This window comes from Notolepis coatsorum (genome assembly GCF_963971535.1).
Source record: "Notolepis coatsorum genome assembly, contig: SCAFFOLD_423, whole genome shotgun sequence".
Lineage (NCBI taxonomy): Eukaryota > Metazoa > Chordata > Actinopteri > Aulopiformes > Paralepididae > Notolepis > Notolepis coatsorum.
In genome coordinates this window covers 169,730-188,563 of record NW_028170540.1, presented here as the reverse complement: position 1 = coordinate 188,563, position 18,834 = coordinate 169,730, and the positions used below count along the sequence as shown (strand labels likewise).

At 41.4% G+C, this 18,834-nt stretch overlaps 1 protein-coding gene across 1 annotated transcript; it reads right to left on the bottom strand.

Annotated features, from left to right (window-relative positions):
• Positions 1 to 15,508: 15,508 nt before the first annotated feature.
• Positions 15,509 to 18,300, bottom strand: LOC311248494 (uncharacterized protein; the record flags this gene model as incomplete). Its single annotated transcript, XM_084339365.1, has 2 exons — positions 15,509 to 15,707; positions 18,253 to 18,300. Coding segments are annotated over 2 exons (247 nt in total), but the record flags the coding sequence as incomplete, so codon positions are not given.
• Positions 18,301 to 18,834: the final 534 nt, after the last annotated feature.

Below are 18,834 nucleotides of genomic sequence, written 5' to 3'. Positions count from 1 at the left end.
GGTTGTGTGATAGTAAAGGGCTGACCTTCTGTCGTGTGGCAGTGAAAGGGTTAAAGCTTGAGATTCTCCCCTCTGTTGCAGTTGAGTTTAAAACATTGATCTTCAACTTTTGTCAATCAAGTTGTGTTTGTTTTAATTTATTGTTATCCTCACTTGTCTTATTGTTATGATTTTATATTCTGTGTGATTGTATATATGCCTCTTTTTTTTGTGCTTCACTCTGTGTGTAAACTCGACGTGACTGTACACTGTACATGAGGGAAACACCTGAGTTGCCTTTCGAGTTTGAAATGAAATGAAATGAGATAACAAATATTGCGGGGTAAAACAGACAGATTATTAAGATAAACCTAATGAAAATTACACGCTTTCAATCGTTTTCTTTTTCAAATCGTTTTTTTACTGTGGCTCTGTTTGAATAAAGGTGAATGTCCTTACCCTGTCACCCCCAGGTACTTGTGAGAACGTCCCACCTGTGGGCGTGTGTGTGTGGTGTGTGTGTGTGTGTGTGTGTGTGTGTGTGTGTGTGTGTGTGTGTGTGTGTGTGTGTGTGTGTGTGTGTGTGTGTGCGTGTGTGTGTGTGTGTGTGTGTGTGTGTGTGTGTGTGTGTGTGTGTGTGTGTGTGTGTGTGTGTGTGTGTGTGTGTGTGTGTGAAACAAGCCACAGTTTATGTCAGCTAAATGTCTGGCCAGTTAAATGTCTGCCAAATACTTACTGTCAAATTACAGTAAAATCAAAATACATTTACAGATTACAACCTTTATTTAATGGTTAATATTTTGATAAAAGGTAATTTAACTGTATTTTTATGGCATTTATACTTAAAGTAGAAAAATAACTAAAGTAATCTGTAAAATAATAGTGAATTTCCCCGTGAAAAAAACTGTTTATTTTTATACAGTAGAATGTTGTCAGAAACATATTTTAGTCAACTGTTTGGTGGAAAAATAGAATGTTTTCTCCAGCAGGCCATGGTGTCTCTCCTGCCTGCCCTGCACTCCTCACTGTGTGGAGTTGTCTCTCCTGACTGGATACAGTGGGAACGGGGCACCAGACGACTTATGTTCTGTTTGCTGCTTCAGAGAGGAGGAACTGACCAAACACTCTATATCAGTGATGGCTGCAGGGATGTAGAGCTACTTAATTAACTCTTGTTTTAACTAAATAATAGCACTTACAAAATGTAAACAGACACGGTGGTTTAGCAGGAACCATAACGCAGCCCTGCTACACGCAGCCCTGCTACACCTGGACTTTTATACCAGCGTGTGCAGCCGCGTCCCCCCCTCACGGTGTAGGTCTTTTGAGAAGTATGGGTTTGTTGTGCAATTGTAACAGTACACTGTATTAACACAACAGTGTTGTGTTAAACTTGGGCCACAACACAGACAACCATGGCTGCTATATATATTTAATTTAATTTATCTTGAGAGGGTGGTGTGTTGCATTGTGGGTGGTCTCCACACAGTAGGGTTTATTAACCATTTCACTGCCATGCGACAGCAAGTTAACCCTTTCACTGCCACGCTACAGCGGGGTTAACCCTTTCACTGCCACGCTACAGCGGGTTAACCCTTTCACTGCCTGCCACGCCACAGCGTAACCCTTTCAGTGCCACTGTCTGTGTGTGTGTCCTCTCTCTCTCTCTCTCTCTCTCTCTCTCCTCTCTCTCTCTCTCTCTCTCTCTCTCTCTCTCTCTCTCTCTCTCTCTCTCTCTCTCTCTCTCTCTCTCTTCTCTCTCTCTCTCTCTCCTCTCTCTCTCTCACTTGTTCTAGAGTATAGTACACCAGGTAAACACACACACACAGAGAGAGAGTATACTGCTGGAGCTAGAGTATCTAGTACATTGTGCTTTAGCAATCGAGAACAACTGTATAGTGTTGCATGCAGGGCCTAGTTCAGCACTTTCAGGAGAGAGAGAGAGGGAGGGAGAGAGAGAGAGAGAGAGAGAGAGGGAGGGAGTGATAGAGAGACATACATAGAGAGAGAGACACACACACAGACTGGGAGAGAGACAGACGGAGAGGCACAGAGAGATGCAAGAAAACAGAATAGAAATAGGCTAACTAATAACTTGTGACTTTTCCTGACCCTTCAATCTTCAAAGCCCAGATTGTAAAGTATGTACTAGAACAGCAGTGGAAGTCCTTGCAGCTGCATCTTTCCAACTCGGGGCAGCAGGGATCTCCCTTCTTGGATTGTTGGATTACATCTTGAAAAGAGAGACACTAATTGGTCAAATTGAACATTTTGAAATCATTTCACACATAAATTGGGCCTATAAGCCTAGTGCTGGACCAAAATACATGTAGAATCTTCTGTCCTGCAGTGAGCTGGCGTGGTGTGGGCCTGCTGCAGAATAGGCTGCATAACAACTACTATTAGAAGATGTATCACAATGTAAATATTATTTAATTGTAGACGGACAGTGAGACGGTATATAAGTCTGCAGAATAGGCCTACATAACTACTGATTAAGAGACTAATAAGAGGACAGTTCAGAGAATGAACTCCAACAGTCCTTAACCCTTTCACTGCCACACGGCAGCCGGTTAACCCTTTCACTGTGACAATACAGAAGGTTAGCCCTTTAACTATCACACAACCGACGGCGATGCTCCATCATTAGCATCATTAGCTCCGCATTTGCGGAGCTAATGATGCTAATGATGGAGCATCGCCGTCGGTTGTGTGATAGTAAAGGGCTGACCTTCTGTCGTGTGGCAGTGAAAGGGTTAAAGCTTGAGATTCTCCCCTCTGTTGCAGTTGAGTTTAAAACATTGATCTTCAACTTTTGTCAATCAAGTTGTATGTGTTTTAATTTATTGTTATCCTCACTTGTCTTATTGTTATGATTTTATATTCTGTGTGATTGTATATGCCTCTTTTTTTGTGCTTCACTCTGTGTGTAAACTCGACGTGACTGTACACTGTACATGAGGGAAACACCTGAGTTGCCTTTCGAGTTTGAAATGAAATGAAATGAGATAACAAATATTGCGGGGTAAACAGACAGATTATTAAGATAAACCTAATGAAAATTACACGCTTTCAATCGTTTCTTTTTCAATCGTTTTTTACTGTGGCTCTGTTTGAATAAAGGTGAATGTCCTGTACCCTGTCACCCCCAGGTACTTGTGAGAACGTCCCACCTGTGTGTGTGTGTGTGTGTGTGTGTGTGTGTGTGTGTGTGTGTGTGTGTGTGTGTGTGTGTGTGTGTGTGTGTGTGTGTGTGTGTGTGTGTGTGTGTGTGTGTGTGTGTGTGTGTGTGTGTGTGTGTGTGTGTGTGTGTGTGTGTGTGTGTGTCTGTGTGAAACAAGCCACAGTTTTATGTCAGCTAAATGTCTGCCAGTTAAATGTCTGCCAAATACTTACTGTCAAATTACAGTAAAATCAAATACATTTACAGATTACAACCTTTATTTAATGGTTAATATTTTGATAAAAGGTAATTTACTGTATTTTTATGGCATTTATACTTAAAGTAGAAAAACTAAAGTAATCTGTAAAATAATACAGTGAATTTCCCGTGAAAAAACAGTTTATTTTTATACAGTAGAATGTTGTCAGAAACATATTTTAGTCAACTGTTTGGTGGAAAAATAGAATGTTTTCCCAGCAGGCCATGGTGTCTCTCCTGCTGCCCTGCACTCCTCACTGTGTGGAGTTGTCTCTCCTGACTGGATACAGTGGGAACGGGGCACCAGACGACTTATGTTCTGTTTGCTGCTTCAGAGAGGAGGAACTGACCAAACACTCTATATCAGTGATGGCTGCAGGGATGTAGAGCTACTTAATTAACTCTTGTTTTAACTAAATAATAGCACTTACAAAATGTAAACAGACACGGTGGTTTAGCAGGAACCATAACGCAGCCCTGCTACACGCAGCCCTGCTACACCTGGACTTTTATACCAGCGTGTGCAGCCCGCGTCCCCCCCTCACGGTGTAGGTCTTTTGAGAAGTATGGGTTTGTTGTGCAATTGTAACAGTACACTGTATTAACACAACAGTGTTGTGTTAAACTTGGGCCACAACACAGACAACCATGGCTGCTATATATATTTAATTTAATTTATCTTGAGAGGGTGGTGTGTTGCATTGTGGGTGGTCTCCACACAGTAGGGTTTATTAACCATTTCACTGCCATGCGACAGCAAGTTAACCCTTTCACTGCCACGCTACAGCGGGTTAACCCTTTCACTGCCACGCTACAGCGGGTTAACCCTTTCACTGCCTGCCACGCCACAGCGTAACCCTTTCAGTGCCACTGTCTGTGTGTGTGTCTCTCTCTCTCTCTCTCTCTCTCTCTCTCTCTCTCTCTCTCTCTCTCTCTCTCTCTCTCTCTCTCTCTCTCTCTCTCTCTCTCTCTCTCTCTCTCTCTCTCTCTCTCTCTCTTGTTCTAGAGTATCTAGTGCACCAGGTAAACACACACACAGAGAGAGAGTATACTGCTGGAGCTAGAGTATCTAGTACATTGTGCTTTAGCAATCGAGAACAACTGTATAGTGTTGCATGCAGGCCTAGTTCAGCACTTTCAGGAGAGAGAGAGAGGGAGGGAGAGAGAGAGAGAGAGAGAGAGAGAGAGAGGGAGGGAGGGATAGAGAGACATACATAGAGAGAGAGACACACACACAGACTGGGAGAGAGACAGACGGAGAGGCACAGAGAGATGCAAGAAAACAGAATAGAAATAGGCTAACTAATAACTTGTGACTTTTCCTGACCCTTCAATCTTCAAAGCCCAGATTGTAAAGTATGTACTAGAACAGCAGTGGAAGTCCTTGCAGCTGCATCTTTCCAACTCGGGGCAGCAGGGATCTCCCTTCTTGGATTGTTGGATTACATCTTGAAAAAGAGAGACACTAATTGGTCAAATTGAACATTTTGAAATCATTTCACACATAAATTGGGCCTATAAGCCTAGTGCTGGACCAAAATACATGTAGAATCTTCTGTCCTGGAGTGAGCTGGCGTGGTGTGGGCCTGCTGCAGAATAGGCTGCATAACAACTACTATTAGAAGATGTATCACAATGTAAATATTATTTAATTGTAGACGGACAGTGAGACGGTATATAAGTCTGCAGAATAGGCCTACATAACTACTGATTAAGAGACTAATAAGAGACAGTTCAGAGAATGAACTCCAACAGTCCTTAAAGCTTGAGATTCTCCCCTCTGTTGCAGTTGAGATTAAAACCTTTGTCAATCAAGTTGTATGTGTTTTAATTTATTGTTATCCTTACTTGTCTTATTGTTATGATTTTATATTCTGTGTGATTGTATATGCCTTTTTTTTGTGCTTAACTCTTAAACCTGAGTTGCCTTTCGAGTTTAAATAAAGGTTTGAAATTAAATGAAATTAGATAACAAATATTGTGGGGTAAACAGACAGATTATTAAGATAAACCTAATAAAAATTACACACTTTCAATCGTTTCTTTTTCAATCGTTTTTTACTGTGGCTCTGTTTGAATAAAGGTGAATGTCCTGTACCCTGTCACCCCCAGGTACTTGTGAGAACGTCCCACCTGTGTGCGTGTGTGTGTGTGTGTGTGTGTGTGTGTGTGTGTGTGTGTGTGTGTGTGTGTGTGTGTGTGTGTGTGTGTGTGTGTGTGTGTGTGTGTGTGTGTGTGTGTGTGTGTGTGTGTGTGTGTGTGTGTGTGTGTGTGTGTGTGTGTGTGTGTGTGTGTGTGTGTGCGTGCGTGTGTGTGTGTCTGTGTGAAACAAGCCACAGTTTTATGTCAGCTAAATGTCTGCCAGCTAAATGTCTGCCAAATACTTACTGTCAAATTACAGTAAAATCAAATACATTTACAGATTACAACCTTTATTTAATGGTTCATATTTTGATAAAAGGTAATTTACTGTATTTTTATGGCATTTAGACTTAAAGTAGAAAAACTAAAGTAATCTGTAAAATAATACAGTGAATTTCCCGTGAAAAAACAGTTTATTTTTATACAGTAGATCATTTAAGAATGGCTTTTCTGATTATAGGTTTAACTTGTTTCACTTAATGACCAACCACCCATATAGACTAGTTATACATTGTTCTACTGATACTGACAAAACAAAGGTGGTCAACCCCAGCCCACCTACCCACCTCCTCCAATGTACAGTTTCTACGTCAAATGTATATACTCTCTTTTCTGGACTCTTTTTGTATCACAAACAGTACTGTATTTGCAAATCTGGTATGTCATAAATGTATAGATGTAGCAGTGCTGTCTATCTGTATGTCGTGTATGTCATATATTTGATTTTATTGATGGATTAAAACACACAACAAGGATCCAAAGGATAACATGAGAAAGAGTAAAACCCTTATTTCCGTCATGGTCCCAGGGCTGTTAGGCCACAACAAAAACACGACAATAACACAACACTCATACATTTAAAACATTATAAGACTAACCTATCGCTAAAATTGTATACCCCACAATAATTAAAAACTGATTGGAAACCCATTCAAACTATAGGGGGCTATTCTTCTATTCTGACCATGAGCCACTTCCTGACGCTTCTCTTGAAGCTGTGGAGGCTCCAGCTCTGCTTGATGGGGAGAGGCAGCTTGTTCCTCTTGAAGCTGTGGAGGCTCCAGCTCTGCTTGATGGGGAGAGGCAGCTTGTTCCTCTTGAAGCTGTGGAGGCTCCAGCTCTGCTTGATGGGGAGAGGCAGCTTGTTCCTCTTGAAGCTGTGGAGGCTCCAGCTCTGCTTGATGGGGAGAGGCAGCTTGTTCCTCTTGAAGCTGTGGAGGCTCGAGCTCTGCTTGATGTGGAGAGGCAGCTTGTTCCTCTTGTAGCTGTGGAGGCTCCAGCTCTGCTTGATGGGGAGAGGCAGCTTGTTCCTCTTGAAGCTGTGGAGGCTCCAGCTCTGCTTGATGGGGAGAGGCAGCTTGTTCCTCTTGAAGCTGTGGAGGCTCCAGCTCTGCTTGATGGAGAGAGGCAGCTTGTTCCTCTTGAAGCTGTGGAGGCTCCAGCTCTGCTTGATGGGGAGAGGCAGCTTGTTCCTCTTGAAGCTGTGGAGGCTCCAGCTCTGCTTGATGGGGAGAGGCAGCTTGTTCCTCTTGAAGCTGTGGAGGCTCCAGCTCTGCTTGATGGGGAGAGGCAGCTTGTTCCTCTTGGAGCTGTGGAGGCTCCAGCTCTGCTTGATGGGGAGAGGCAGCTTGTTCCTCTTGAAGCTGTGGAGGCTCCAGCTCTGCTTGATGGGGAGAGGCAGCTTGTTCCAACCCTGGGCTCCAGAGAACGTAAGGGAGCACCGGCCCAGTTTGGATCGGAAAGAAGCAGGCTTCAGGTTTGCTATATATGTTATGATGAATTGAAAATGGGGGACCCTGATGTAAACAAGACGAAAGTCTTTCTCTGGTCTGCATCCCCTTAACAATTGTATGTATTTAGCTGTACTGTACTGTACCCATTCTGTAATCTGTTAATAAAGTTTTCAATCAATCAATCATGTATGTATGTATCTGTTTTTGTTCTTGTTTCTGTTTTTTGTAGGGAAAAAACGAATGTAAGAGAAGAAACCACAATGTTTACTAGAAAGATGATTATTTACTGTATTGCCCAGTCAGTACTGCAATGTGTAATATATGTGTTTATTTACTGTATTGCTCAGTACTGTAATGTGTAATATATGTGTTTATTTACTGCATTGCTCAGTACTGTAATGTGTAATATATGTCTTTATTTACTGTATTGCTCAGTACTGTAATGTGTAATATATGTCTTTATTTACTGCATTGCTCAGTACCGTAATGTGTAATATATGTGTTTATTTACTGTATTGCTCAGTACTGTAATGTGTAATATATGTGTTTATTTACTGTATTGCTCAGTACTGTAATGTGTAATATATGTGTTTATTTACTGTATTGCTCAGTACTGTAATGTGTAATATATGTGTTTATTTACTGTATTGCTCAGTACTGTAATGTGTAATATATGTGTTTATTTACTGTATTGCTCAGTACTGTAATGTGTAATATATGTGTTTATTTACTGTATTGCTCAGTACTGTAATGTGTAATATAGATGTGTATTTACTGCATTGCTCAGTACTGTAATGTGTAATATATGTGTTTATTTACTGTATTGCTCAGTACTGTAATGTGTAATATATGTGTTTATTTACTGTATTGCTCAGTACCTTAATGTGTAATATATGTGTTTATTTACTGTATTGTTCAGTACCTTATTTTTTATTTTACCTTTATTTGACCAGGTAGTCACTTGAGATCAATGATCTCTTTTTCGAGCAAGACCTGGCCAAAATGGCAGCAAAACAAAAACAAACATACAATACACAAACACAGACAGAGACATAAAAGGCAAAGTGGGGCAAGGGGATACATTTGGGGATACTATATGTGTTTATTTACTGTTTTGTTCAGTACCTTAATATGTACTGTATGTGTTTATTTACTGTACTGCTCAGTACCTTAATATGTACTGTATGTGTTTATTTACTGTACTGCTCAGTACCTTAATATGTACTGTATGTGTTTATTTACTGTACTGCTCAGTACCTTAATATGTACTGTATGTGTTTATTTACTGTACTGCTCAGTACCTTAATATGTACTGTATGTGTTTATTTACTGTACTGCTCAGTACCTTAATATGTACTGTATGTGTTTATTTACTGTACTGCTCAGTACCTTAATATGTACTGTATGTGTTTATTTACTCTAGTGTCTGGTTGGGAAGGATTGAGAGAGACTGGGAGAAATGAAATCCATTGCTGTAACTTGTGAGTGACACACAACACAAGGATTCCATGTCCACAATGACATCACTTGTGGCCATATTCAACATCATCCATTATCAATAACTGTCAAACTAAATGAATGTGTGTAAAACAGTTTTTTGGATGAGTGTGAGATTATGAGCAAAATAAATCAGCATCGGCTTTTGGTGAAGTGCCCCTTTAAAGCATTTCAAAGCAATAGCTGATTACAGCTAAACAGCTTCACTTATCAGCTGCCACATGTGGCCTTGGCCTTACATCACTCTCCACTGTTTCCACTGGAGTGACGTGTCCAAATCAGGTATATAAGGAGGGTGAGTGAGGCTCCTGGTCTGCATTAACAGGATGAAGGGTGCTGTGTCTCTGCTGGTGCTGCTGCTGCTCTGTCTGTCTGGGTCATGGGCTCAGGGAGAGAGTGGAGGGATCGGGGAGAGAGGTAGCATGGTTCAGACAGGTGAGTTACCACTACTACTACTATTACTATTACTACTACTACTACTATTACTATTACTACTACTATTACTACTACTACTGCAGAAACAAATGAGTGGGGGGGGGCATAAAATGTTCTCGGGGGGGCAATGATTTTTCAACATAACAGGTTCCCTTTCATCTGTTTCACCTGGGACAGCGGCGCTGTGGCTTGCTTGGTGCTGCCCACAGTGCTGAACTAAACAGCAGGGAGGCAACTGAAAAATCGAATTTTTCTCTCTCTTAAAGGGGAACTCCAACATTTTGGTAAATTAGCTTATTTAACATCTTCCCTGGAGTTAGACAAGAAGATACATACCTTTTTTGTCTCTGTGCGTGCATTTAGCTTTGGGAATAGACACTCCGTTAGCATAGCTTAGCTTCATCACTGGAAGTGAGGCAGATCCGTAGCCTTACAGTGCCTTACAGTGAATTGCAAGGTCTGACATTGACCAAACTTGATATGCATGACCTTGGTGGGCTCTAGGTCAACTCCTGAAAAGGGGGTCAATGTCAGACTTTGCAATCAAAAGTTAGGGGGCTAATAACCCTTGCCATAATTTCAGTGCGCCCCCTAACTTTTGATTGCAAGGTCTGACATTGACCCCCTTTTCAGGAGTTGACCTAGAGCCCACCAAGGTCATGCATATCAAATTTGGTCAATGTCAGACCTTACAATACACTGTAAGGCACTGTAAGGCTACGGATCTGCCTCACTTCCAGTGATGAAGCTAAGCTATACTAACGGAGCGTCCATTCCCAAAGCTAAATGCACGCACAGAGACAAAAAAGGTATGTATCTTCTTACTCCAGGGAAGATGTTAAATAAGCTAATTTACCAACATGTTGGAGTTCCCCTTTAAGAACATTCACTTATACAAAAACAGACTGAACGGATATATATCTTTGGAGGGTCTCCATTTATTCAACACTTTTGAATTCACGGACAAACTGAACTGAACTGACAAAAATAAGGTGCATAAAAAAGCAAACAAAATTCCTCCACAAGCTACTCACCCATTATTAGTAGAGCAGAGCGGCAGTTAAAACACGGTCCCGCCACTCATTCCTGAACCTTTTTGTTAAGTCCTTCTCAAACTAAACACCTACTGTATGTGCTGCTGAGACTAAACACCTACTGTATGTGCTGCTGAGACTAAACACCTACTGTATGTGCTGCTGAGACTAAACACCTACTGTATGTGCTGCTGAAACTAAACACCTACTGTATGTGCTGCTGAGACTAAACACCTACTGTATGTGCTGCTGAGACTAAACACCTACTGTATGTGCTGCTGAGACTAAACACCTACTGTATGTGCTGCTGAGACTAAACACCTACTGTATGTGCTGCTGAGACTAAACACCTACTGTATGTGCTGCTGAGACTAAACACCTACTGTATGTGCTGCTGAAACTAAACACCTACTGTATGTGCTGCTGAGACTAAACACCTACTGTATGTGCTGCTGAGACTAAACACCTACTGTATGTGCTGCTGAGACTAAACACCTACTGTATGTGCTGCTGAGACTAAACACCTACTGTATGTGCTGCTGAAACTAAACACCTACTGTATGTGCTGCTGAGACTAAACACCTACTGTATGTGCTGCTGAAACTAAACACCTACTGTATGTGCTGCTGAGACTAAACACCTACTGTATGTCTGAAACTAAACACCTGATTGATTGATTGAAAACTTTATTACAGATTGCAGAATGGGTACAATACAGTACGCAGGGCCGTATTAACGACCGGGCCGTCCGGGCCGCGGCCCGTGGGCCTCTAGTGATGAGGGGCCTCAAAAAAAATAAAAATAAAAAAATTATATTTTTCTTTTTTTTGGAGGCCCCTCGTCACTAGAGGCCCCAACATATTTTTTTTTTTTTTTTTTTTTACTTTAATTTTTAATTTTCTTGAAGGCCCCTCGTCACTAGAAAGGTGCTTTATAAATACTTACTTACTTACTTACTTACTTACTTACTAGAGGTCTTTTGGAGGCCCCTCGTCACTAGAGGCCCCAAATTATTATTATTTATTTTTTTACTTTTATTAATATTTTTTGGAGGCCCCTCGTCACTAGAGGCCCCACATTTTATTTAAATTTTTTTTCTTATTTTTGAGATCGATGTCATACTGTGACACTGAAATGAAAACATATTTCATCAACTAAAATATTTAGTCAACAAAAATATTTCATCAACTAAAATATACAGTACGTCATACCCAGTGATGCCACAGATTACTTGTAAAAGTAATCCGATTACTGATTACTGATTACTCCTTTAAAAAGTAATCCAAGTTACTTTACTGATTACTTGATTATCAGAGTAACTTAGTTACTTTGAAAGTAACTAGGTTACGAAGTCGTCGTCGTTCCCCCAACAGTTTTTTTTAAACGCTTTATTGAAAGTGCATAAATAGTTTTTAACTTGTTTCTCTGCACATAACGTAAATTGTTAAACTAGTGCTTCAGCTTCTGTACCATCAAGTATGGTAAAGCAACAGTCTATGATGCTCACAGCATTAGAGCAGCCAGCCAGTGGTTGTACAAAACCAGTGTATCTATTCACATCTAACAAATGCAGGCTGAACTATTCAATTATATCAACTGTAACTATTAAATTGTTTTTATAAATGTCTCTCTATAAACATACAATCAGTCTCTCTTTAACATGTAAATTAACTGTAAATCTGGCAAATAAGAGCTTTTGCTCTGCCACCATCAAATATACATTAATCAATAGGGAAAGTCCTCCTGTACCTGAATGAATGAATGAATGAAAACTTTATTTAACAGATTGCAGAATGGGTACAATATACAGTACGGCTCAACACACACAATTGTTAAGGGGATGCAGACCAGAGAAAGACGTTTGTCTTGTTTACATCAGGGTCCCCCATTTTCAATTCATAGTCGAAGCGTCGGCTAGTGTTGTGATTCCAGATGCTTTCAATGCAATTGGATGTGCTGTTTTTAGCGGTAGACAGTATTTTGACTGAGGGTACGTTTAAACGAGCGTTTTGGGGTGGAAGTCTGAACAGAAACCGCAAAAGTCTTCTTGCGGTTTCACTTCGTTTAGACAAGCGTTTTGTAAATGAATTCTCAGACGAACATAACAACAGAGCCCTGCTGTCACCCGATTGGCGCATATGTCACATGACGTGCTGTGAAGACCCGCCCTACTCTGCCTCTGATTCGCAGACTGTGGATGGGGAATGTGATTGGGCCAAAGCAGAGTCACTCACAGACAGAGAGTCCAGTCACGCCGCGGGGACACATTCTTGTGTAACCCTTTCACTGCCACACCACGTCACTCCATAATAATAATAAGAAAAACAGCTCAAAATGTATTTTTGACTGTCGAAAACGAAATAAAATACTGCATTCCGCCTGCATTATGAATTTATGATGAGATAGTAACGAAATAGTAATGCACAGCCACTTGGACAAGTAACTGCAATCAGATTACTGGCTTTTAAAGATTAACGCGTTAGATTACTATTTTCGGGGGAAAGTAATCAGATTACAATAACGCGTTACTTAGTAACGCGTTACCGGCATCACTGGTCATACCCTGCCGTCTGCAAGTGGCTAATCTTGAGTATTTTTTCTCCTCTTCATAAGAGTTTGAGGTTTTCCGTTTGAGGTAAAAACAGCAACAAAAAGTCAAAACTTGCATCTCCACATCCCAGCCCCGACGCCTGAATACTTTTACCAACGGATTTTCTGTTCCAGTTCGCGTTCTGATTGGCCACTGACGTTTCTGGTCGCGCCAATCGTGTGACGCCTCTTTCTTTCACCGGTTAAGCTTAGGCACAAGTACAGTACTGTATATTTGCATATCATATATGTCACAAATGTAACAGTACTATATACCTGTATGTCATGTATGTCCCTATGCCATAAATGTCATGATGTCATATATGTTGTGCATGTCATACATGTCACTATGAATTGAAAATGGGGGACCCTGATGTAAACAAGACAAACGTCTTTCTCTGGTCTGCACCCCCTTAACAATTGTGTGTATTGAGCCGTACTGTATTATTTGTACCCATTCTGCAATCTGTTAAATACAATTTTCATTAATTCATTCATTCACAGACAGTAACACACGACAAAAACACATTTCAACCCCCTCCCTTCCCTAATTATAATTTAAATTGACATTCACGTAAAAGTAAGCTTACTATTCTAATATTATATTCTTGTCTCCAAAGTGTGTGCATGTTTTTATTCTTCCTGAGGATAGCGCCATCCCCCATCTAAACATGATGTGTTTCTTTTCTCTTCTTGATTGATTGATTGAAAACTTTATTAACAGATTGTAGAATGGGTACAGTACAGTACAGTACAGCTCAATAATTGTTAAGGGGATGCAGACCAGAGAAAGACTTTCGTCTTGTTTACATCAGGGTCACCCATTTTCAATTCATCATAACATATATGACATACATGACATACAGATAGACAGTACTGCTACATCTATACATTTATGACATACCAGATTTGCAAAACAGTACTGTTTGTGATACGAAAAGAGTCCAGAAAAGAGAGTATATACATTTGGTGTAGAAACTGTACATTGGAGGAGGTTGGGTAGGTGGGGGGGGGGGGGGGGGGGTGGGGGGGGGGAATGTACATTGGAGGTGGTTCGGTGGGTGGGAGGGGTGGGTGGGTGGGTATGGGACACTGTACAACTGTACAAGCAAAACTGTACATTGGAATATTGACAAAACCATACTTGGTCATTTACTGTACATTGAAGGGGGTTGTGTTAGGACATTTACAGGGGCCAGTTTCGAATTGCAGTCTCCCGTAGGTGTTCTTTGAGAGTGTTTTTGAAAGTGGGTAGTGATTCACATTCCTTTACAGCTTTGGGTAGGGCGTTCCACATTGATGTGGCATAATTGCGAAACGTGTTTAGTCCCTTGTTTGAGCCGAATCTGGGTTTAACATGATTTGTGGAGCTCCCTCTGGTGTTGTGATCGTGGTATTCACTGACCTTTGGGAAGTATTTTGACATGTACATGGGTACCTTGGTCGTGTAGTGTATCTTGTAGACCAGGCCCATTGCAAGTTGCTGTACTCTGTCATCTACTCTAAGCCATCCTAGGTGGTCAAAGTGGGCAGGGGTGATCAAAGTCCTTTTAGCTTGGCCCTCAGAGCCCACCACTTCTAAATATTCTATATATTTTTTAATGTGACATATAAAAACCCCACTGTGCGTGCGTGCACGTGTATGTGTGTGTGGGGGGGCCTCCACAAGAATCTGGCCCAGGGGCCTCTGAAGTCTTAATCTGGCCTTGACAGTACGGCTCAATACACACAATTGTTAAGGGGATGCAGACCAGAGAAAGACTTTTGTCTTGTTTACATCAGGGTCCCCCATTTTCAATTCATCATAACATATATGACATACATACAGATATACAGTACTGTACCTGCATGGGAAGCAAAATGCAGCATCTGCCTGAATTGAGTATTCCAACCAGTCAAATCTTCCATACCAGGAGCTGCAGAGTGCACTGCAGAATGATATTTTTTTCCCAGAGAAAAGGCGTGTAGGAAATGTCTTGCTTTATTCTGTTGTTGGGCTTCTCAGTACCAAGATCTCTTGGCGCTGCAGTAGCCTGCAATGGCCCGTAGCTGCTCCTAGCATGAATGCTAGCAGTGTTGTTGTTGACATCAGAGCCCACGCTACTAGGGGGAGTGGCACTGCTTGTAGTCGTGTTATTATTCAGATGATCAGATCAGTGACAGTGCTGCTGTGGCCCGAACTGGCACATCCTCCCGCGCTGCCCGTTTTCTCACGATTCTCCGACCCAGCTGTCGTACTTAAAAAAAAAAAGACGTCTGATGTCCATAATTATCCATTATATTTAGCTACGCTAACTTTTCAAAGATGGCGACGCCGGTATGAGTACAGTACACACTACTCTGCCTGTGATTGGCTAGTACGTTACATTGGCTAGGTAGTAGCAGAGCTCCGACTGGGTAGTAGGAAACTAGGAATCAGTGTAAGCCAATCACAGGCAGAGTAGGGCGGGTCATTTCGTAGTTCTTTGAGTAGGGTACATCTGCAGTGCCGCAGCCCCATACGGAGTTCTTTACCAGGCTTTATCTCACGGAGGAGATACAACTGGGAACAAGGTTAGTAATTTCGCCAGAGCGGGCACAGCTGACTCAGTGGGCGGGCCAGGCCCCCTAAAGCCCGCCCATAACGCCGGGTCTGCTACTACTACTACTACTACTACTACTACTACTACTACTACTACTACTACTACTACTACTACTACTACTACTACTACTACTACTACTACTACTACTACTACTACTATTACTATTATTACTATTACTACTATTACTACTACTACTATTACTATTACTACTACTACTACTACTACTACTACTTGTACTACTACTACTACTACTACTACTACTACTATTACTACTACTATTACTATTACTACTACTACTACTACTACTACTACTATTACTATTACTATTACTACTATTACTACTACTACTACTACTACTACTACTACTACTACTACTACTACTACTACTACTACTACTACTACTACTACTACTACTACTACTACTACTACTACTACAAAAACAAACCACGTGAACTTTGGAAATTACTCAATAATCAACTAGGATGCAGTAAAAAACTTAAAACCAGATTCTCAAACATAAACATAAAAACGGACAACACGCTCATCACAGACAAGCTGGATGTAGCCAATTACTTAAACATTTTCTTCACAAACATAGCCACAACACTGGTAAACAAACTACCCTCCCACTCAGGGCTTTATGGGGTAGAACACATAGTAGCTTACTACAAAAACCTAGGGGTCCGCAAGGACGACTTCAAGCTGGAAATGGTAACAACAGATGAGGTACTCAATAAACTGAGGGCCCTCCAACCTAACAAGGCCACTGGCCATGACAACATCCCCTCCAAATTCCTCAGAGACTCAGCAGCCGCCATCACACCAATCATCACACACATAATAAACCTCTCCATAAAACAGGGACACGTCCCCAAGGACTTCAAAATTGCGAGGGTGACCCCTCTGCACAAAAAGGGCAGCAAATTAGACCCAGGCAACTACCGCCCTGTTTCTATTCTCACCTCCATCTCGAAAGTCATGGAAAAAATAGTCTACGAACAGGTCGAAAAGTACCTAGCGGAAAAAAATCTAATCTACGAATTCCAATCTGGCTTCAGAACATCCCACTCCACTGACACATGCCTTCTCTATTTGAATGACCACATCAAACAAGAGGTGGACGCAGGCAAATACTGCGGCATGGTCATGCTGGACCTACAAAAGGCCTTTGACACGGTCAATCACTCCATTCTGATTGACAAGCTAAAAGCAATTGGTTTTGATAGTCTATCAGTGAGCTGGATGCAATCCTACCTTGAGGGGAGGGAACAGATGGTGGAGGTAAACGGTACCCTATCCCCCCCCCTCACAGTGAGCTGTGGTGTTCCACAAGGAAGCATACTAGGACCGCTACTGTTCCTAATTTATGCAAATGACATGTCGTCAGCTTGTGACTGCAACTTGTTCCTGTTTGCGGACGACTCAGCCCTGCTGGTCTCTGACAAGAACAAGTTACAGGTTGAAAAAACCCTCAGCTCGGAACTAGGCAGAATCTGCATATGGCTCGCTGATAACAAACTATCATTACACATGGGCAAAACAGAGTCCATTCTCTTCGGTTCAAATAACAAACTCAGCAAGACCGACGGCTTCTCAGTTACAGTGGGTGACAATATTGTCACAAGGAAAGATGAAATTACCTACCTGGGTTCCATCCTAGAGGCTAATCTCTCCTGTGACAAAATGGCATCCAATGTAATAAAAAAAGTCAACCAACGAACTCGATTCTTGTACCGGATCTCCTCTCTGGTAAACAAGAACACCCTGAAGACTCTGGCAGGAGCACTCATTCAGGGGTACTACGACTATGCTTGCACCTCATGGTACCAAAGCACCTCAAAGGCGCTAAAAACAAAATTACAAACATCTCAAAACAAACTGGTCAGACTACTGCTTGACCTTACTCCTAGAACCCACCTCACCCCTGCCCACTTTGACAACCTAGGATGGCTTAGAGTAGACGACAGAGTACAACAACTTGCAATGGGCCTGGTCTACAAGATACACTACACGACCAAGGTACCCATGTACATGTCAAAATACTTCCCAAAGGTCAGTGAATACCACGATCACAACACCAGAGGGAGCTCCACAAATCATGTTAAACCCAGATTCGGCTCAAATAAGGGACTAAACACGTTTCGCTATTATGCCACATCAATGTGGAACGCCCTACCCAAAGCTGTAAAGGAATGTGGATCACTACCCACTTTCAAAACCTCTCTCAAGGGACACCTACGGGAGACTGCAATTCAACACTGGCCCCTGTAAATATCCTAACCCAACCCCCTCCAATGTACAGTCATTTACCTAGTATGGTTTTGTCAATAGTTCAATGTACAATTGTGTTTGTTTGTACAGTGTCTCCTCCCCCCCCCCCCTCAATGTACAGTGTTACTTGTTTATACAGTGTGCCCCCCGCCCCCCACCCCCCCCCCCCCCCAACCACCTCCAATGTAAATTACCCAGTATGGTTGTCAATATCCCAATGTACCCAACCCCCCCCACCCAACCTCCTCCAATGTACAGTTTCTACGTCAAATGTATATACTCCCTTTTCTTGACTCCTTCTGTATCACAAACAGTACTGTATTTGCAAATCTGGTATGTCATAAATGTATAGATGTAGCAGTACTGACTATCTGTATGTCATGTATGTCATATATGTCTATATGAATTGAAAATGGGGGACCCTGATGGAAACAAGACAAACGTCTTTCTCAGGTCTGCATCCCCTTAACAATTGTATGTATTGAGCCGTACTGTATTGTACCCATTCTGCAATCTGTTAAATAAAGTTTTCATTCATTAATTCATTCACTACTACTGCTACTACTGCTACTACTACTACTACTACTACTACTACTACTACTACTACTACTACTACTACTACTACTACTACTACTACTACTACTACTTGTACTACTACTACTATAGCTACAGCTACTACTATCATTATTATTATTATTATTATTATTATTATTATTATAATAATAATTATTATTATTATTATTATTAATAATAGAAAAAGAATGTAAGGGAAAAAAAGTGTGCAGCAGTATACAGAACGACCATAATACTATAGCACAATAGTAAAATGCATAAATTAAATAAACAAATAAACAAATACATAAATATATACATATATAAAATATATATAACCATCAAGTGTCGTCCTTTCTTCCTCCCGAGGGAGTTAACGGCGATCGTCCTGGTCGGAGTGTATATTCCACCGCAAGCCAGCAACAAGGTTGCGCTCTCCAGACTACACGACGAGGTAAATAGAATCCAAGTGGCGAATGTTAACGCCGCCATTTTAGTTCTGGGAGATTTCAATAGCGCCAATCTGAGAAAGGTATTGCCTGACTTCTATCAGCATGTGACTTGCAACACCAGAGGCGGTAACATCCTAGATCACTGTT